Source organism: Molothrus ater, chromosome Z, assembly GCF_012460135.2.
Source record: "Molothrus ater isolate BHLD 08-10-18 breed brown headed cowbird chromosome Z, BPBGC_Mater_1.1, whole genome shotgun sequence".
Classification (NCBI taxonomy): Eukaryota; Metazoa; Chordata; class Aves; order Passeriformes; family Icteridae; genus Molothrus; species Molothrus ater.
This window is the reverse complement of record NC_050511.2, coordinates 12,053,818-12,074,054: the sequence shown is the minus strand read 5'-3', so window position 1 is coordinate 12,074,054 and position 20,237 is coordinate 12,053,818. Positions and strand designations below refer to the sequence as shown.

General features: G+C 34.8%; 1 protein-coding gene across 4 annotated transcripts in view; it reads right to left on the bottom strand.

Moving 5' to 3' along the window:
- Positions 1-1,852: 1,852 nt before the first annotated feature.
- Positions 1,853-20,237, bottom strand: part of NIPBL (NIPBL cohesin loading factor) — a 148,567-nt gene continuing 130,182 nt past the window's right edge. For 3 of the 4 annotated variants that reach the window (XM_036402628.2, XM_054517809.1, XM_036402631.2), the window contains 17 exons: positions 19,159-19,257; positions 17,617-17,670; positions 16,338-16,446; positions 15,628-15,764; positions 14,309-14,449; positions 13,895-13,988; positions 13,630-13,784; positions 13,269-13,359; positions 10,166-10,339; positions 9,433-9,623; positions 8,582-8,689; positions 7,085-7,285; positions 6,529-6,675; positions 4,629-4,924; positions 4,165-4,339; positions 3,410-3,595; positions 1,853-2,844 (listed from right to left, as the gene is read on the bottom strand). In XM_036402628.2, the coding sequence (XP_036258521.1) occupies positions 2,479-2,844; positions 3,410-3,595; positions 4,165-4,339; positions 4,629-4,924; positions 6,529-6,675; positions 7,085-7,285; positions 8,582-8,689; positions 9,433-9,623; positions 10,166-10,339; positions 13,269-13,359; positions 13,630-13,784; positions 13,895-13,988; positions 14,309-14,449; positions 15,628-15,764; positions 16,338-16,446; positions 17,617-17,670; positions 19,159-19,257 (2,724 nt within the window). In that variant the 3' untranslated portion in view covers positions 1,853-2,478. Of the gene's footprint in view, positions 2,845-3,368; positions 3,596-4,164; positions 4,340-4,628; positions 4,925-6,528; positions 6,676-7,084; positions 7,286-8,581; positions 8,690-9,432; positions 9,624-10,165; positions 10,340-13,268; positions 13,360-13,629; positions 13,785-13,894; positions 13,989-14,308; positions 14,450-15,627; positions 15,765-16,337; positions 16,447-17,616; positions 17,671-19,158; positions 19,258-20,237 lie in introns of all 4 variants that reach the window. The other variant, XM_036402630.2, reaches the window with a different exon arrangement.

The window sequence follows — 20,237 nt, the reverse complement described above, 5'->3', positions numbered from 1 at the left end:
TAACCAGAGTTCTTGTGATGGGCAAAACCAGACTGGGCATTACTCTGTGTACTTCAGGAGGGTAAAATTCAACTCTTTAACTAGTAAGAATCATATTCAATTTATTTAATCATCTATAATCAACTTTATAACTGTAAATTATGTAACAACCATCATATCCCATCAAGGAGCATGTATGCCACTGGCATAACATACAATATAGTAATGGTCTAAATCCTCTCAACTAAGACAACTTTAGACTTCAACTTTAAACTTACATTGTTCAATTATAACTTCTTTCTGATAACTTTATTCCAATAAATACCAAGCAAATTGAAATAACCCCCCATCTTTGCTATTGGAAAAGCCACGTGAAATGAACAAGGAAATATTTGTATTACCTATTAAAAATAAGATGCTTTAATATAATTGCATCAGAAATTACTAACAGCCAACTTAATTTTAAACTGCAACTGTATGAAATCCTTGGGTTTATCACTTGGGAGTTCTTGGTGAAGTATTTTCAACTCTGCTTATCAATAATATCTGACATGTCATACAACCCCTCTAGTCTCCAAGTATGAGTTTGCCAGTGTAAAGGCTGCACTTGGCCCTGAGAAACATAGTCTTCCATTGTTTGCTACAAAAATGTCCTGTTTCCAGAGCTGCAGAGGACTGACTCCTGCTTCTCCTACTTCTCCCTCCTTTAACAATATCAATCTTTGCCCAAGAGGTGGCTTTTTGTATGGTGAAGAGACCACTATCAACACTACCAAACAAAGAGGTGCTAAATCATATCTGTTCAGAAAAATTCCAGTGGTGAAACAACAAAAAGGCATTCCCCAACAATTTACTAACTGGATTCTGAGGAGTTATTAATAATTTGTTTAATGGGTTGTTTGGGTTTTTTAACATATCAATATTTTGAAATACTGTTACTATTCCTCACAAATTGAATAATGTATTAGAATTCTGCAAGTTAGTTTCACAAAAACAGCCCCCTATCATATATTAATCTTTTAAAAGAAACAAAACGTAATAGAAAAATAACTATGTTGAGGAACACCTGTTTTCAATAAATACATTTGAAAAGACACCAGGGTTTAATAGACTCCTTAAAAAGTTTAGCTGTTTTTAGATTTTTTTACTGTTTGCAAATATGCTGCTTTTCTTGCTCTCTAGGAAGACAAACTGCTCTATGAAATGTTGTGGCAAGGCAGTTGAAGCAGATACTTCTGGAAGATTTCAATAGCATTTTTTCAATTTATAAAATGTGAAAACATCTTTCAATTAGTAAAAAAATTAGTCTAATATACAAACATTTTCTTAAAAAATTCATCTGTGAAGGAATGTAGTGTAATTGCCCAGACTCATACCCATTCACTCCTTTGACACTGGTAGCTAGCTCCTCTTGACACAAGCCTCTCTACATTAACCCAGAGAAATGCATACATGGCCAGTTGGCCCAAGCAGAAGAGTCATTCAGCCTTCCCCAAATCTGAACTATCATAAATTACCACTTGGACAGCATTAGAAAGAAATTGAAGCATACAAGGAATAAACTATAGTTTCTTTTTATATCAAAATGTACTCTTGAAAATGTGTTTGGCACAGTGCTAAATCATATAGTTAATACTAAATATTGCAGGATACAATAAAACCCTGGAGTTAACTTGTGTTTACACCCTTCTAGGGATAAAAATAAAAAGATACCAATTATTCAGAAGTCAGCCTATACAAACTGTATAAACAATACTTTATGTCTTGTTTTGAAAACCACTGATATAGTAAATTTTACATAAAAGACTGCAAAATAATATAAATGGATTTAAACAGATCTTTACAATAAGAAATTCAAATGGAAACAGACAAGTAACAAAGAGAAGTAAAAAAATTTATTGCAGTATTCGTTCCACCAGATTTGCTGGGGATCCCTTTTCTTGTATTATTTCAGGGTGACCTAATACATCAAAATCTACATTTACAAAAACTCCTCCTGCAGATAGGTCATAGATACTGCATGCTTTTTTTCTTTTTTTTTTTTTTCTTCAACAGAATAAATTATATATCCAGGAGATTCTGCCACTTTACAGCCTGGAAAAACAATGCTTTCCTGGAAACTGGGCTAAGCTAAAGAAAGCCATCCGCTGCTAGGTTAAACTCCAAGAACACTTTATTAAGAACATTAACAGACTAATTTCCAACATTCACTTGTTTATTTTTTTTAAACAGAAAGGTTTTTTTTTCAAGATATAAACAATTTTTTTGTTAAACTATAATACAGTGGGAGTAAAAATGAACTGAGAAGTTTCTGCTGCACAACAGCGAAGGAAGCTCCCACAAAAATGTTTACCAAACATTTCCTTCTTTTTTCCCCGCGTCCCAGGTTCCATTCTTACTCTTCATTTAACTGATTTTTTTTTTTTTGCCAGAAAGTTGATATTTCAAGTTTTTTCTGTTATTTCAATTCCTGTAAATTTGGCTGCATGTACAAATTCATTAGCTGGAAGTTCCATCCTTGGCGGCATACAGCGATCGTAAAGTCTGCACAACTTTATTAGTCAGCTTATTAGCACTCGTTAGAGCAATTTTTTTGTAAATAATGTCTGACTCTTTAATAGTGTCTACCCAAGGCACCAGTTTGCGGCCATCACGGCGCTTAGCCTCAGTCCAGGAGCCACTGTAGGAGCCTGCCATCCACTGAACACTGAAGCCATTGCTGGTTTTCTGTACTACTCTTGCAATTTGTGGTCGGTCTTTGTACTTTGGACAGCAAATAGCGATGACATCCATGACATCAACACTTTCATTCATCTGTGCTGCCAACTCCGTAGAGTCTGAATTTCGTTTTGACCTTCTCAATGACTAAAACATTGGGGGGAAAAAAGACCAAGTGTTACACAAAAGAACTTTAGTGAAATTATTGCTTTTATTGCTTTTAATCCCTTGACGCCGGGAGTTGGGATTCCCCGGCACACATTCCATTGCCGGCAATGAGACGCACCGCGACCGCCAGCGCCAAGGGGTTAACATATCCTTGTAAAACCACATACTCTTAATTTGTACCCGTGTCTTTATCTCTTATTGATATATAAAATTATATATACACATGAATCATAAAGCTACATAAAAACTTGGCAACAATAAAAAGGATAACACACAGTACATTCCAAAGGAAAATTAATAACTTTTTATACGGGATAAATCTCATTTTCTAGTTTGGTTTTTTTTTTTATTGTCTTTTCTGTTAAACTTTCTACAAAAGTTGTATAAACGGTTAAGTAGAGAATCTCTATCTACAAAATGCTTTTTTTTCATGTGGATTACATTACTTGGTGTACATTTAATATAATAAACTGACATTTATAAGCACATAAAAATCATTTTACGTAATACGCTGCGAAATACGTTGACTCCTCCTCCGCCTCACCCCTGAAGTGCCTCCTCCTCTATCCTCCCCATCACTTTCATCGTCCTCTGTCTCAGCTGCATTGTTTTTAGGGCTGCCTCCTCCAAGCAGCGAGGTAATTGCTTTGTTCCGAGCATTTGTGCTAGCTGACACCTCTCCATCTTCCTCCTCTTCATCAGGATCCAAATGTTCCATAAGGAGCTTGAACTATTAAAAGAAAAAAGATCAGTTCACTTTGTAACTTTAAACATGGACATTTATATCACATTACATTATATTAGAAACAAGTAGCAAAGTAAAGAAACAGGGTAAAACAAACAACAAACTTGAACAGCTTATATTGTATTCTACAAACTTAACTTTCCGTTTTTTGGGTTTTTTTATGGTAGATATACAAAAGCTTTCTTCCTGAGTTTTCCAAATGGCAAGTTTTCTCTATCTGTTATTGGTGCAGGGTGAGGGACAGTTAACAAACCACAGTCTCTGTTCCCATGATGGAAAGAGTCAGGAATAAAGTGAACAAGTCATATGGGAGAGGTATACACCATAGATATCAGAAATTGGAAGATACTCCATAAAGATGAATACCCTTAAGCTGAAATTAATTATCATTGAGTTTAAACTTAGAAATCTTTGAAGTACAGTCCTCCTAAACATCCTGAAAGGAAGATCCACACATCACATAAGGTAACCAGGAACTTAACATTTTGAAATGTACTTTCAAGTTTATACTGTATTAAAAGATTTCAGACTTTCTGCAAAGCAACTTTACTTACATCTAAGTACTGTTTTACTATACTCCTCTTCACTTCTTCTGTGATCTTGGAATTAGCCATATCACTCCGCAGAAAATCCAAAGTTTGTTTCGGATGGAAATGCACTCCTGTCTTCCTGTTTATAGCTTTATCATAAACTTTTGCAGATTCAGATGGAGAATATTTCTGAATTTTACTGTTTGAAGAAAACAAAAGAGAAGACCTTTAAAGAAAAGTCCAGAGTAATTTGAACAAAAAGCTTTTAAAACCTCCAATATAAGTATTTCTCTTTGGATCATTCCATATTCAATAGATAGCCTGGTAAGAAATCAAATAATTGCAGTTTTTTTAAGCTGAAGTTCAACATAATACATTTTTTTTCTCTGTTACACAAATGTATTGCTTAAACAGGTAGTTACAATCAACTTAAACAAATGGAAAAATGTCACTGCATAACAAGTGCCCTATTATCTAAACAGCCTTACCTATCAGAGAATCCACAGAGGTTCTTTAGATGCTGTTTCAGCATCAGAAGTAATAATATGCCTTGGGACACATTAGCAAATTCAATTAAAGGAGCTGAATTTTCAGGTAAACACTTCATCACTGCATTTATATCATTTTCTTCATCAGAATCTGAATCAGAGTCCACTCGTTTCCGTAACCTCCGAGGCTTAGAAGCTTCCGCCTCACTTTCACTCCCGCTGCCACTGTTACTGTCACTTTCGGACTCCTCCCCCGATGAAGGCTTTCTATCCTTTTTTTTGTCTTTCACCATAGACTGCATGAAGAGAAGTTAACACACATTCCAAAATTAGGACAAGTAATATCATGTATGTTCCTAAAATAATCTGTCCAAAATCATTACTATCTTAAATTAAAGAGAATTTGTTGAAGAATATTATTAATTTATAACTTGATACTCTTAAAATTATTTATGGCAAAAATATACTGAAAAATTTATCCAACACCCAGATTTTCTTGCAAGTTGCATACAGAAGGAACTGGAGCAACAAGCACTCCCCTGCTATGTTGTCATTAAAAGACTGCTGAAGTTCATTAACAGTGACAGCAAAATACAGTAGAAGGCCAAACGCAATAAACCGGGAAGAAAATTCTGTTTTTCTTTCTGAAAGACACTTTCTGTGTCTCATGGAGATTTCCATAAGTACTTTGGTGTCCAAAGTGGTTTTAAATCCTTGTCTCTTAAAATTCTATGACACTAATTACAGTGCTGACCAAAGTGATCATATTAATAATGAACTGATAATGATTAATAATAATCAGCTGCCGTATGTCTGGCAGTGTTCAAGGCCAGGCTGGGTGGGGCTCTGAGCAATCTGGTCTAATGGAAGTGTCCCTGCCCAAAACAGAGGGTTGGAACAAGGTGATCTTTAAGAACCCTTCCAACCCTAGCCATTTTATGATTAGTTCTATGATTACTTCTAGATCTACAGATCTGATTTCACATATGCATTATTACTGCATATAGTACGATTTTTCAGGACACGCATATAGTACGATTTTTCAGATTTTTTCAGGCATAAAAGCAGGATCTCATCCTTTTGGAGCTGGGTGCTACACACTGGTTCTCAACCTGAAGAATGTATTGTCTCTTTCTAGCAGATTAAAAATCAACTTTGGTAGGGTGAGAGTTTAAAGCACAGTACATTTCAGGCAGTGAACCTTCAGGCATCAACTCTGACTTGTGTTTATTGGTCAAATTGGACATCATAGAAACTGCTTCCTGAAAATTTGCACTCTTGACTGCAACAGTTCTTCAGGAAAGGAAGACACGGAAGTGTTTAAGCAGCAGAGGCCTCTCACTTACAGGATTGTGTGTTGCCATAACAACAGGTACTCTGTCATGATTCGGGTTCTTACCGCTGCCTTAAGAAATACTGCCCACTCCTCTCTTGCAATAAACAATGTATTTTAAATCTCTCAGGCAACACAAATGCAACTGCCATCAGCTACTTAACAACAAAATAACTGCCAACTGGATTTTATTGTTAAAATTTTACAAACAACCACAACAAACTAGCATTCCACGATGATTCCAGGTTCATGTGCTTTCAGATGCATACAATTAATTAATATGGCTGTTATTCAGCCATATTGGGAAATTATACAAATTTGATCTCAAAATTCATCATTATTTTTTAATAATATAAGCAGCAATGTAAGAAGAGTTTTTGACTAGTGTCTACCATGTAATGGTCAGAACAGACAGTGTTGCTTGGTTTTTGACTATTGTTTACATGCCAAGTAATGCAACTGGTTCACACAATAATAATGGTACTGCATTCACTGAAAAATTGACCACATTATAGAGAAGCTTATGTTTCCACCACCATAAATACACTAAGATATAAATGCACATACCTCTTTAAATGACTGTAGTAGGTTGCTACCAGAAACTGATAGTGTAATGTCTATATGATGCATTATAAAGAGTGGCTCTTCCTGTGTTTGGTAAGGAAAACAGGCTAGATTGTCTGCTATGTACAAAAGCATATTCACCTCTGTTTTCTGGAAGTTAAAGAAAAAATTACACATGAATACATGTAGAAATATCCTGGATTCATACACTTCTGCAGTGTCCCTAAGAATCCAGGGCAAAAAAAAAAAAAAGACCACAATTTTTATTCTATATAGCCCCCCAAAACCACTCCAAACAACTTCTATACAAAATTTAGTCATACCTACAGATACATTATTTCTAATTAGTCCAAACTGAGTATAAAAAGGTACAGAGTGATACAACAATGCAACATGCATTTTATTACACAGATAAATACCTTATATTCGAAAGCAAAAAAAGTACATTGGGGACAAAGTTATCAATAATTAAGTCATAAAAATATATCATAAAAGGAGAACTTAAGCTTTTAATGCTGCATTTTAACTTGTTTTTAAGTGAAGGAAATGTGGTGCTTACTGCAGTATCGTCAAACAGGTTGAGTAAAGAAATTAGAAAGGCTCGTCTGTGTTGACGGTTCCCTCGAATCATGGAGTAGAGGTGTGAACACAGTGCACTGGATGATTCATCGTGTCTAAAACCTCTCACAGGATCTTTTGGGCAGGTATTAATTGCCTGCTGTACTTGGTAAGACATCTTCATACCAGCCACTGCTTTCATCTGAAATGGAAATATATCTCTTTTTATTGAAAACATTGCTTCCAAAACAGTACCACTGAATCCTTTTAAAGGGATGCTCATCTGAAATTTAAATCAAAAATGTGCACTGAGGCAATACTACCTTTTGAGATGGTAAACAGATTTGAGCTATCAAACAGAACCTGTGGCAGAGATCAGAATGTCTTGTGAACTGCTTGGACTGTAAAGTCTGCTAGGAACATACAGCTAATCTGTTTACCCACTACAGCCAGGTATTTCAAGTTAAACAATTTTCAAGGACATTCAAATGTTTTCATACATGAACAGAATACTACCACATGTATATGCTTGGTATCCCCTGTAGTGAAAGAAAAAACTGAATCTATATGAGTACAATAGGACTAACAACAGAAAATTAGTATGCGTTTTTTGGGGTTTTTTTTCATATATCCAATAATTTCCAGTTGATTTTACTCACTTCAATGGTCCTGCTCTAGTTTCAGAACAAACTCATTTTCTAGTTAAGCTGCATAGCCAATTGTCCTCATAGTACCTCTGCTGCTGTTCAGCAAAGTTGTCAATGTGTCTATACACTGTCTTAAATCCTAGCTGCCTAACACAGCAAATTTCAACTGCTAGCCTTCACTTAATGGATGAGTTATCCATCTGTTTGGATGCCATCAACAGTACAATGCTCCAAAGGCACTGGAGTACAAAGAAGGACATGAGAGTATACACAGAGAACCTAGACTGGGATCTTCGAAAATATGGAGAACGCTGCAGCTTCATTTTAGATCTTAAGCAGAACTGGCACTATGCCACAACTTCACATCCTCACATAGACTCTAGTTTTTCTTTTCAACAAGATTCATCAGACATAAACAGCTTCTTATGCTTCCTCTGCTTAGATTACAATTTACAAAGCCTTGGTGCCTTGCACACTCTAATATATATATTCTAAGGACTTCTATTGAGTGTTACATGGTGTTTTCTTTTTTAGTCCACTGATAGAGGAAAATCAATGCTAAATATTATGAAACAGTTGTCCTTACCTCTTATCAAATAAAGGCTTTTAAATACTGTTTAGTGTGGAAATTATTACTCTGAATCATAAATTAAAGGACACTGTGGACTAGAAGAGACACTTCAAATTGTATTATCCTTTCTATTTTTCAGGGGAGTCATCTTTACAACTACTTAGTGTTATTGTTTATTTTTTTACTGTGTACTCTTTTTCTGGAGCTGAAGCACATTCAAGTGTTAAACCACTAGAGAACATAACAGTATTTTGTAAAATGTTAAATTAGAATTACTTACGTGAATGAACCCAGCATATTTTTTGTCTATTTCCACCAACTGTTGGTCAGCTTTATTTCGCATAGAGGGCTCTGGATCTGTGCCCATAGCAATTAAGTATGGCACACACTTGAAAAACAAATGAAATGGTTATTCAGAGGCATTGTACCTCCTTTTTCTCAGTCTTTTTTCTTTCTACTGCAGAAATTAAATAGAAAGGTCTATGCAACTTACTACCCTTTCTTCAAGTAAATAGAGCAAAATACTACGAGACATCAGCATACTAATGAAGTTGTGAGGTTTCAGGTAGTATTTCCCTTTTTCTCAACTCTAAAGTGAATTTGAAATACAGAAAATTGCATTTAAACCCCCCCCCCCAAAAAAACCACTTATGACTGAACATGTGCAATGGTTGCAGCATCAAAAATTAAGTACAAAACATTATGTAAGCAAAGAGTGATGGAGATGATGGTTGAAACTCTGACACTGACTGTGTAATTCCATAGTGCTTGGAGGATATAGGGATTCAGGTGGAAGCAAGCTGACACAAGATAAAGAACTAAACAAAGAAAACATTTTGGCATATACCTCAAATTCGTAACAGAGTTATGCTCCAATGTACATATCTACATGCTCTTTAGGTACTGCCTGGGCTTTTACATCTTAATCCAAAAAACAGATAACGAAGCATTTGGAATCTTGTGGGCAAACAACATAAAGCAGATTTCAAAATATGTCTTTTGTAAAGGCTTCTGGCTACAGTAAGAAACTGCTGTAACACAAGTATAAGAGAAGACCTGGAAATTTACGTAGCAAGTTCGAAAACCTCTAAAAACATGAACAGAAGAAAGTCCCACAAAAGCCTATCATACCTGAACAGGATGGATGAGACCTTGGTTTAATGTCAGTGCAATGACATTTAGAGCAAAGTGGCGTACACTGGACTGGTTATGAAAGAAAGCCTCAAGGACCTGTTTGAGATATAGCTGCATGATGGAACTACTCATCCCTGAGGAAATATCACCCATTTCTTTCAGGTCTTCCTGTTTTGCTACTTTTTTCCCTGTAAAAAGGATAAAAGCAATAGCATACTCATCATAGTATAACTACTTATTTTGCCATCACTTGATATATGCTTATCTTTCACAGTAAATACATACTTCTGCTGTCTTTTAGAATAGGTTTATGATCTCATGAAACACAGAACAGTCTAATGTACAAAGATATATGAAAAAATAGGGAGACAAAATTTTAATTCAAGTCTTAATTCCTTAATAAAGTATTTTTTTAAAATGTTGTACTTATTATTTTTTTATCTACAAATTAAACTTAGAGGGTTTTTTGATAAAAATATTATTTCCATCATTACAGCAATTATGAATTCTGGATTGCTTCCAGAGTCTGTATTTGTATATCTTGGAAGTAAATAATATGCATATACCTCTTTTCAAATAATTCTAAAATACTTTGGGTACAGTACTATTTTTTTAATTGTAAACAGTATCTGTTTACAATTTTAAGTGATTCAGCACAGGTATATAGTAACTGTATGCAACAAAATCGGGTTTTGCAAGGCTCATGAGCACAGAAGAACTCAGCACTTACAGTCTCTGTCTGCCTGCTGCATACGTGTATCTTCCTCCTGCAAGTAGGTCTGGAGGTTTTTTAACACCTGGATTTTTAAGTTTACTGAACAGTTCTTATCTGAAAGAATGCTGTTGTACAGAGTCTTCACTTCTTGTTCAAACATTAAACTTGGATGCTGTATAAATGCAAATCCTAAGGGTGGAGAAAAGAGGAAATGGTTTCTCATTATTATAATATAGAAATTGCATTTCTGCTTTTTAGGTTCTTCAGAAGAAAGGTATGAAATGTATCTCCTCCCAGCAGCTTTTTCTAGTCCAAACAGTATCACACTTCCACATGGACATCACCCGTTGCTAACAAGGAGCTGTGATCGCCATAACAGTTCTATTAACATGACTCTGTTGGATAAAATTGAGTGACCCAGGCAGGGCAGCTGCACAGAAAGTTGATAAAATACCAATTGATAAAAATTGATAAATACTATAGGTATTTAACATCACAATAGAAAAAATAGTCACCGGGGAACACAGTAAAATTTGTACCTCTTGCTGTCATTATGCATATACTTCTTGTAGTCTTCACCTGAAGATCATCTGAAGTGTTCCCAAGGCTATGTGTTTTGCAAGACACACACTACAGAACAGTTCTTAGCTGTAGTCTTACCCTTGCTAATGAACTGGCTGTTCTTAAGTCTGTATTTAATAAAAGCTTTTCTAAATTACTGGCAGTATATACCATGTTAGATAATGTATGTAGATTTAGGAGTGCTGCTGACAAACTCTTATGGAGTATCTTCAAAAAACTGTAATGGGAACATAGCATCCTGATTTAATTTACATTTAAGTAATTAATAGTTTTTAAGACTGTTTAGGAAAAGCAGAAATTAAATGCATTTTCTACGACCACAAAAAATTCAGATTTTAAATGAGCACATAGAAAAAATAGGAACATAAAAGAAAAATGGGGGAAAGAAATGAAAGCAAATAAAATTATGCAAGAGCTATATATAAGAATAGCTGTAACAGAGGGAAAATTTAGTCAAGCTTTTGAAACAGGCTCCACACACAGACAAAGGCAGCTTAGGTAAAGGCTAAGTCCAAGGTAAGCCCCCAGTGTGTTTCAGATCTCATTTCAGTCCCAAAACAAAAAGCAGAGAAGCAGGTGAGAGAAAGGGAAAAGAGAAGAAAAATAAATTAGGGTGGTTTTTGGATTATGTGGTCTATACAAGTGTATATTGATGTTTGGAACTTGACCACCTCTGTGCAAAGTCCAACCCATTTCTTACTGTTAATTTTAAAAATGAAAAGCACATGGATGTATCTGTAACAGCTCATAAAACTTTTTCTTCATTCACTTTAAGAAATCTAAACCACCAGTAACTCTCAGGGAAAATCCTACTTTTCCATCCCCAACTAACTGGAGAAGAAATCTTACTTGGCATAAGAGGCTGTCATAGGAGATGAAGAAAGGCACCTGCTGTATGTTTTTTTAAGGACTGAATTCACATCTCAGAGATGCTGTCACACCATTTCTATTTATACCTTTGTTTTCACTCTGTTAAGAATCTTTAGAGTAAGAACTAAACTTGGTTGAGTAAAACATTAACTATTAGGTACTTAAAAGTTTAGCTAAATTTACTAACAAGTTTATATCCTCAACTTGTTTTTCAAGTACACATCTGGAAGAGAAGCATAACCATAATAATTAACATTAGGATTAGGCCTAATCCCTCAACAGCAGTGGCACATCCTGAGGCGAAGGCTGAAACTGCTGAGTGTCCCTACTAAAGTGAAAGGCTGATAGGAAAGTACATTCTTCACATGACCCTTTTCACCATAAATAAATGCTGAGTTAGCTTGCTAGTGCTTTTCACTGTACTGCTGCTCACAAACATTGAATGAGTTCAACAACTTTGCTCAGTGACCAGCCTGAGGTGGAAATTTGCACTGTCTACCATATCTCCCTACATCCAGCTATCTCCAGAATCAGTACTTGGACGAAATCAATATATCACTAAAACCAGTGAGGTTTAATTAATATAAAGATAGATATTTTTACAGGCAGAAAAAAATCTGAAGAATGACTACTGACAAAACAGATCACAGTTTAGTCTATAATTTAGAGACATTTTTGGCAAATGTGACATACTCCATATCCATGAACAGAGTAATCATGTCTGTGGTCAGGAATACAGACTCTACCCCACATGATATACTGTAGAGTGCAATTAAACTGGACTGGACTACAGGCAAGTATCATCTACCTTGACATAATGCCAAGAAAAACTGCAAGTAGTCCACAGAATCACAGTACTGCTAATGCAACACTGGCAACTCCAACACCATTAATTCTGCTCAACTGTCTTGAAATTGTTTCTCACAGAATATAAAATGAATATTCAGTCTTGATCCTTATCCTCAGAACCCCCCCTAGCCTGTATTAGAATAGGATATCTGAAAAGTCACCTAAAAAGCAACATAAAGAGGCAAATTCTTGTCCACAGTTAAATCATACAATGGAGGCTCTCGGGCCTTGGAGACAATTTATTTTAAACCAAGCAATAACCATGAATTGAGCTCTTCCAGACACCAAGACCTATCTGCCCAAACAAGATTTCCTTGGATGTATGATTTCTGTCCCTAAGTGAGTGGCAGTTCATTTTCTACTGCAAGTCACTGAAATGCCACACTAATCTCACAAAGGCCATCCAGCTACTATAAACAGCTGTTCTCTTGACTCCTTCAGAATGCCTGCTCCTACCCCTAAATGTTCCAAGTGTTTCCATAATTTTTTACCTTGTGGACTGAAAAACAAGGTTTGGAGCTACAACATACTTGCATGTGGAGTAAAAAAATCGTGTCTTCATTACCTGGGAAATCATCTGCCCTCTACAGCTTGGTGACACATCAAAAGGCATGCACTGTCACAAGCACCAGGCTGCTGCACACTTATGGAACTAGCAACCCTTTGACAGCTTTGCTACGACCGGTTCTCAAACAAAATATGCCATAAATTTTGATTTTAAGCAAACTCTACTGTGACTTACACAAATATATGATTTCCTACTGATATACATGAATTTCTACTAGAGCAGAATAATAAAAAAATTAATATTTCTTACCAAGACCAATAATGGCTTTTGTCTGTACTTCTTCATCTGAATGCTTTGTAAAATACATCAGCAGTTCAAGTACTTTATCCTTAATGTTAACCTGGGCAAATTAAAACAAAATTAATAGCTATTTGAAGATGAAACAGCTGTTTTTAATCTCTTATAGAAAGCATATATATAAAAAAGGAAAGGAGAAATACAACTTTACTGCACAGTCCTTGCAAAATCATGTATTTAAAAACCAGAAAGCTATACCATATGCATTATGGAAAAATATATACCTTTGGGGGACTAGGAATAATGTGCTTTCAAAATTAAGTGGAACAGTCATTACATCTAAGATATGGAGAATAAATGAAAGTTATTTTACCTTACTGTTGCCCTTAAAATCTTCCTGATCAAAATCAAAATGCCGACACAGTGCTCCAACAGTGAAAAGTGATCTAAGGAGTGCTGGTTTATTGGCAGTAAGTATTGTACTGTTGGGGTCTTCTTGGTGTTGATTTTTTAATTTAGAAAGTGCACCTGCAGTAAAATAAAAGTTTTTATCACAGAGTTTAATTGTGGTGTATTCCTCAGATAAGACTTGTACTCAAAACTGAAAAGTGACAATTACTTGTTATGATTTTGCTTACCATAGTATCTATTAAAACAGGCCCACACAAATTTATAGTTCTGGGTGACCTTGTTCACAACAGCCCCAAGACAGCTCACACAGTGCTGAACAACCTAGGAGCAAGAAAGAACAGATAAGTTATCTTAAAAAAAAAAAAAAAGTTTAAATGGAGATTATTGTGTAGTTATGCACAAAAAAAATATGCTGAACTAAAATTAACAATCTAACAGATATAATGTAATGTCCCTCCCTAGACTACTCTGAAAACCTACTCAAACAGATTAAAATACAGCAAAACCACGTGGAAACACTGGTAAACCCAGTACGCTGATTTTCATGACTTAAAGGTTATCTTCATAATGAAGACAATACTGTCTTTAAACCAAAGTCATGTGAAATGGAATCAGTAGAACAGTAGCAATTAAAAACTTACTGTCATGCCATATTTGATGATGAGTTTCATGAGGTCCTCCTCAATAGTGGCAAGAAAGGTCTCACTTGGGTGCTCCATTAGTGGCACTACAAGCTCCAAGATTTTTGCAACATTGCAGATCACCATGAAATCATTCTGGGTCTGAAACAAAGGAATTTACAGTATTTAATACTTCTGGCCATGGACAAACTAAGTACTACTAATATGCACTGACAGTTAAAAACTAATTAATTAAGTTTTAAGTTTTTAAGTTTTAAAAACTAATTAATTAAGTTTTTAAAGTTTTTAACTTTATTAAGATATTTCATAAACATCTAAAAGAATATTTATATATTTTACATCTGCTATTAAATTACATATTGTTATTAAATCTAGTTCTGTTTACTGTAGGCATTCTGAGGAAAAGAAGTCTGGATGAGCAGAATTACCCTCTTATCAAGGCTGTGTCACACCTGAAAACCTTTGGGTCTGAAAATTTTCTGGAGTCTTACAAGAAATCTAGGAACTCTTCCTGAGATATGCACACTAGAGAAAACTCAACACCTGAAAACAAGGTATCAGCAACAAAATGAAGTTGTGCTATGACTTAATGCACCTTAAACAAAAGGTAATAATGTGCACAAATGTAGAAATCACAATTAAAATTACTACTGGTTTGCATTATCATAACTGTATGGAATCTATGGAAAACATCTGCTAAAGAGACATGCTGCTAGAAGTTGAATTTTGACAAATCCAGCTTGCTAATCAGGATAGTATAAATCCTGAATGCCAGTACTATTTGACATGCTCAAGCTGTCAGTGGTAATTTTATGATTCATCTCAACCATGTGTAAATACAAAACAAACCATTTGCAATCCACTAAATGAGCCACAACAAGTAAATATTTAGAGAAGTCTTTCCTATACTGTTTGTGCAGAAGCAGCTCTAAGAGCCTGTTGTAAATGTGCCTAGAGAACATGGAAAATGCCTGCAAAATGCCAGGCTGTATCTACAATCTAAGTTGGTAACAATTACCCCTTAAGCCTGCCCTATTGAAAGGCACTGCTGCCATCCACTCATGCTCATCATCCTTGAGCAATGGGTGCGTTTCAGTTTCATTTGGCTGCAAAATACGGACATAGAACGTGAGGGAGAACATCTTAAAAGCTACAGTGATCTTCAAAACGATCTAGTAACTTCCAAAGCTATGACACTCATGAAAAAATTCCACAATTTTAAATTTCCTTTTCCTAGCTTAAATTTCATCAAGTATACAAGACAGATGTTCATTTTCTTGCTCAATTATCTAGGGAAAAGACTGTATGTCTCTACTTACACTACATTTAGTGGTCAGGTATGGCTGCATGGTCATGGCATGTTTGACCATTAGTTGGGGCCTTATTTTGCTGAACAAGAACAAAGTGGTTATGCAAGCAACCAAGCGACCGGAATTCACACCTTTATTGTCAGAATCTGCAAAAGATTAGAAAACACAAAAAGGACAGTAAGACCAAGTACTGTTTAAGCAATGAAAAACATATGGCCTAAACACTGTTTGAGTATCTCTTTCTGCATCTATTTAAAGATCCAAACAGAACGTTCTTATTAGAAATGGGAACATACTGTGTTAACATTTATATGTGACTACAAAAGACTTGAAAAAAGAAGCAAAGATGCATCAAAGACATCACCAGCTTTTATACTCCTTACTATAAATGTTAGATTACCCCAGCCAATGATTCCTATTACAAATATAGAACTACTAATGCAAATACAATTTGCCATGATAGTTTTGGTTTTAGTGATCTGAAAGTTTGAACCAGCTATTTTAATAGTTCTATGATTGTGGTTAGCTATTGAAGATTAGGGAAGTTTTATTATTACACAGTACTTTAAATTTCATCACTTAAGAACCATGATTTATTTCAATCAGCTTTTAACAGGAATTCCAGAACAGTAACTTTTTGCAATAATGAGATTTCAACAATTGTTATAGAATCATTAAAAAAATTTAAAGTATTTTAGCTGAATTTTAAATAATATTACCTGATAAAGATTCTTCATATTTAAGAATGTGCTCGACCAAATTGTCAACAAGTTGAGTACAGGCTTTCTTCACAGGTTTATATGAGGCATCCTCTTCTGACTTCAACAGCTATAGCAGATGAAACAGAAAATGGTTTCATGGTAAAGCTGCATTCATTTGCGAGGAGTATATTCTGGTTTTATAATAACAATTACTACAGATACACAAGGATTTTAGACTACAAAAGTATTTAATTCTCCATAAAACTTCCATGGTGAAGAAGAAAAAATGACAGGAAGTAAAAAAGCAATATAAGTAAAATAAGTATATTTAAATATAAATAAAATTTGTAATAAAAATCCATAATAGTTCTCCTTATTTTTTTGCATCAGGATGGAAGCTGCTTTATACTTAATGAAATAATGCAGAAACTAGCAGGAGTTAGAAGATTTTTAAAATGCTTAGAGAAATAAAGTGCAAATTCAAAACAAATGTTTTTGACACTAAGGTAAAATATCAAATGAGGATCTAACATAGCTGTATATCAGCACTTTATTTAAACTTTTTACATATGAGTTTGGGTACTAAAATTGTGTCCATTAAGATTCTTCTAATATCTAAGAAGGACTGAGACCATATTACAGCCTCTTCTTTAGAGAAGAGGCTCTTATTGAGAAGGCTTTGATTTACTTGATAACCTATTTTCATTACACTCCCGGCAAGAGAGGAATCCAAGGACTTTCTTGCTTGAAAATTCACCAGTGTATGCAAGATGTAGAGAATGATAACACAGGTTAAGAGATATAAACAAACCACGCTCAATTCTTAGAAATATTGGTATTAGATATAAATAGAATATAATGCAGAATTAACTTATACTCTGAAGATTCAATGCTTCCATAAATTGTGTAGAAAACACATTGGATGTGAAAATACACTTATCTACTGTTTAAAGAAAACCTGACATCACTAGATACCTTATTTCAGAATTAAGTATCTTGACTGTGGACTTTGTGTTATGTGAGTCGTTTCTGAAGAACCAATGAAATTAAACAAACAAATGATACTCCTCCAAAAATCAAGAAGTGTTTTTAATAGATCACTTGCAAGGACAGAAAATAATGCCAAAGAAAATTGCACCAAGAAGGATAGAAAAAAAGATCAGATGTTAAAGAGCAGGAATGGAATTTGTCTATTGTAGGACTGCTCTTGGAATTCCCATTGTATGTGTTTTAGAAGCAAAAGGAACACTAACATTCTAACAATGATTGTACTATACATTAAAAATTCATTACTTACATTTTGAAGAAGCTGTTCGAACCAATCATACCCTGTATCTCTACAAGCTGCAACCTATAAGTATTTTTGAGAATAAACTGGTTAACAAACAAGGCATCTGAGGAAAAATTATTTCAATATAAATATCATCTCAAAAGACCAGCATATATGCATATATTTCTATATGCATTAAGAACAATGGAGAGCAGAAACTGTCTTCTGTATTTGAAAAATAGGTCCCACCATTTTAGTGACTCTAGAATTTCTATTTCATACAACACAAAGCCTACATGCTTTACTGGAGATTGCTGTTCCTAGTGCAAGATAAGCTTCCATTTTGTAGAAAATTTTGCACAAATTTATGCATAAATATAATTCTGACACTTTGAAAGTGGACATGCATTTATATCATAGAACCACAAGAACTCTGGAGTTGAAGGGATCCACAGGGTTCATCAAGTCCCACCCTGGGCCCTGCACAGGACATCCCAAGAGTCACAGAGCATTGTCCAAATCTTCTTGAACTCTGTCAGGCTGGTGCTGTGACCACTTCCTTGGGGAGCCTGTTCTAGGGCCCAACCACCCTCTGGGTGAAAAACCTTTTGCCTTTACCCAACCTAAACCTCTCCTGACACAACTTCAGGTCATTCCCTTGTGTCCTATCACTGGGCACCAGAGACCAGAGAAAAGTACACACACACACACACATTTATAAAGGTGTGTGTGTGTATATATATATATACATGTATACACACACACGTTTTATATAAACAGAACAAGCCTTCACTGGTATCATATATCAGGAACAGCACACAGGTGGTTCAAATTTGAACTTGCAAGAGAACTGAGAATTAAACAGAAGTCAAATTGACTGACTTTTCAGACAGGAAAAATGCAAACTAGACTATAACTTTTTAAAAATCTGTAAAATAAAATGAGGTTTAAACCTATAATTTTAAGTAATTAAGTCAGTTTTTAAATTTGAAATTTAGTCCTTTGAATAATTTATATTAAAACACCTCTTCAGCACAATGGTTTTATACAATGTATTTTCACTACAAATTAGAACATTTTTATCTTAAATAGACTTTGCTATTTGGGAGATATGCTATTTAATTTATTGCTCCTTTTTACTCTGAGTAAAAACATGACCCTGTATTTATTAAAACAGCTCATTAACTTTGCCAAATAAAGGTTATCAATTGTTTGAGGAAAATTTTCTTTTAAGAGACAAGTTCTTAAGCAGGCTTAACTATACGCTGCTAGCAATTCCTGTAGAATGTTACATACAATTGAAATAGGTTGTGTTTTAACTGAACAAGTACTTAAGAGAATTTAAATGTAGTGTGGTCACAGTTATTATTGCCAGCAGATTAGTGAGCATTTAAGATTTCCTACAGCCTGCTCAACCACATGAATATTTTTGATATACATTTCATGCCATGAAATATAAAAAGGGAAACCATCTGACATATTATTGTGTTCAAAAGAATACAGAGAATGTTTCTAAGATACTAAAATCAAAACTGAATTTTGCACACAATTCAAATTTGTTTAACATACCACATCAGTGATGTTTAGTATTTTCCTTGTCATTGCTTCTTTGTCATGGTGTGGAGTTGGAGTAAACCAGAGCTTCTGGAATGTCTCATTTACTAATTTCTGAAGGAAAATAAAATATTAACAGAAATAAATAAACCTACATTAGTATTATTTCTAATACATCCATAGAACAGATGTGCTGATGATCTGTGCCTTTTCATAAGGAATTATGAAAATGAGACTGTAGTAGGAAATGTTATCTGAGACAGACCCAGATCTACTGTTACAGGACTTACACTGATCTCATGCCAAACTTCAGCAAAATGAAATAATGGGAACTGATGCTACAGAATATAAAGTTACCACCTTCCTGCATTAATTGGTATTCCTCAGAAAAACACAGCTGAGAAGCTGACAGCTGAACAAACCATCCCTTCAGCAGAACTGCAGCAGCAGCGGTAGGTTCCTTTAGTTTACAAAACAGCTGTGACAAGGTGGGAAAGAGAGAGAAGCCAAGTCTCTACACTCAAATATAGGAAGTATGTTACCTTCCAATGTTTTTGAATGGAGGACAATATAGAATAGAATGCAAGCAAATAAAAATTATTCCGAAATTACTTCTCTTTAATGGAACTGTTAAAAACACATTGAAGTTTATGCCTCCTTTTTTCTTATTGTTAGAAAGGTAAGAGTAAGGAGGGGAGAGAACATGGTCATCCTCCCTTTCCAGCAGCACCTTGGCTCTAGCTGTTCATCTGGTTGTTGATCAAGAGTCTTCTCAGAAAGCAACTTTACATTAACATACCTCAAGAGGTAAAAATATCTGCTGCAGCTTTAAAATTTTTAAATTTTACTGAAAGTGTGATACAAAATTACAACAGCTGTGTCCCTAATTACTCAACAATTTTTAAATTATTTTGTCAAATTAAGCAAAATAATAATTGTCGGCTTTATGATTTAACACATTATATTAGATTTGTGCCCTTCTGCAAATACACACTGCACAAAGGGTAGAGAATGAGCACATAAGCAACATTTCAGGGGGCACAACTGCCTACTGAACATTAGCACAGATTAGTACTTTATAACTTTAATAATTA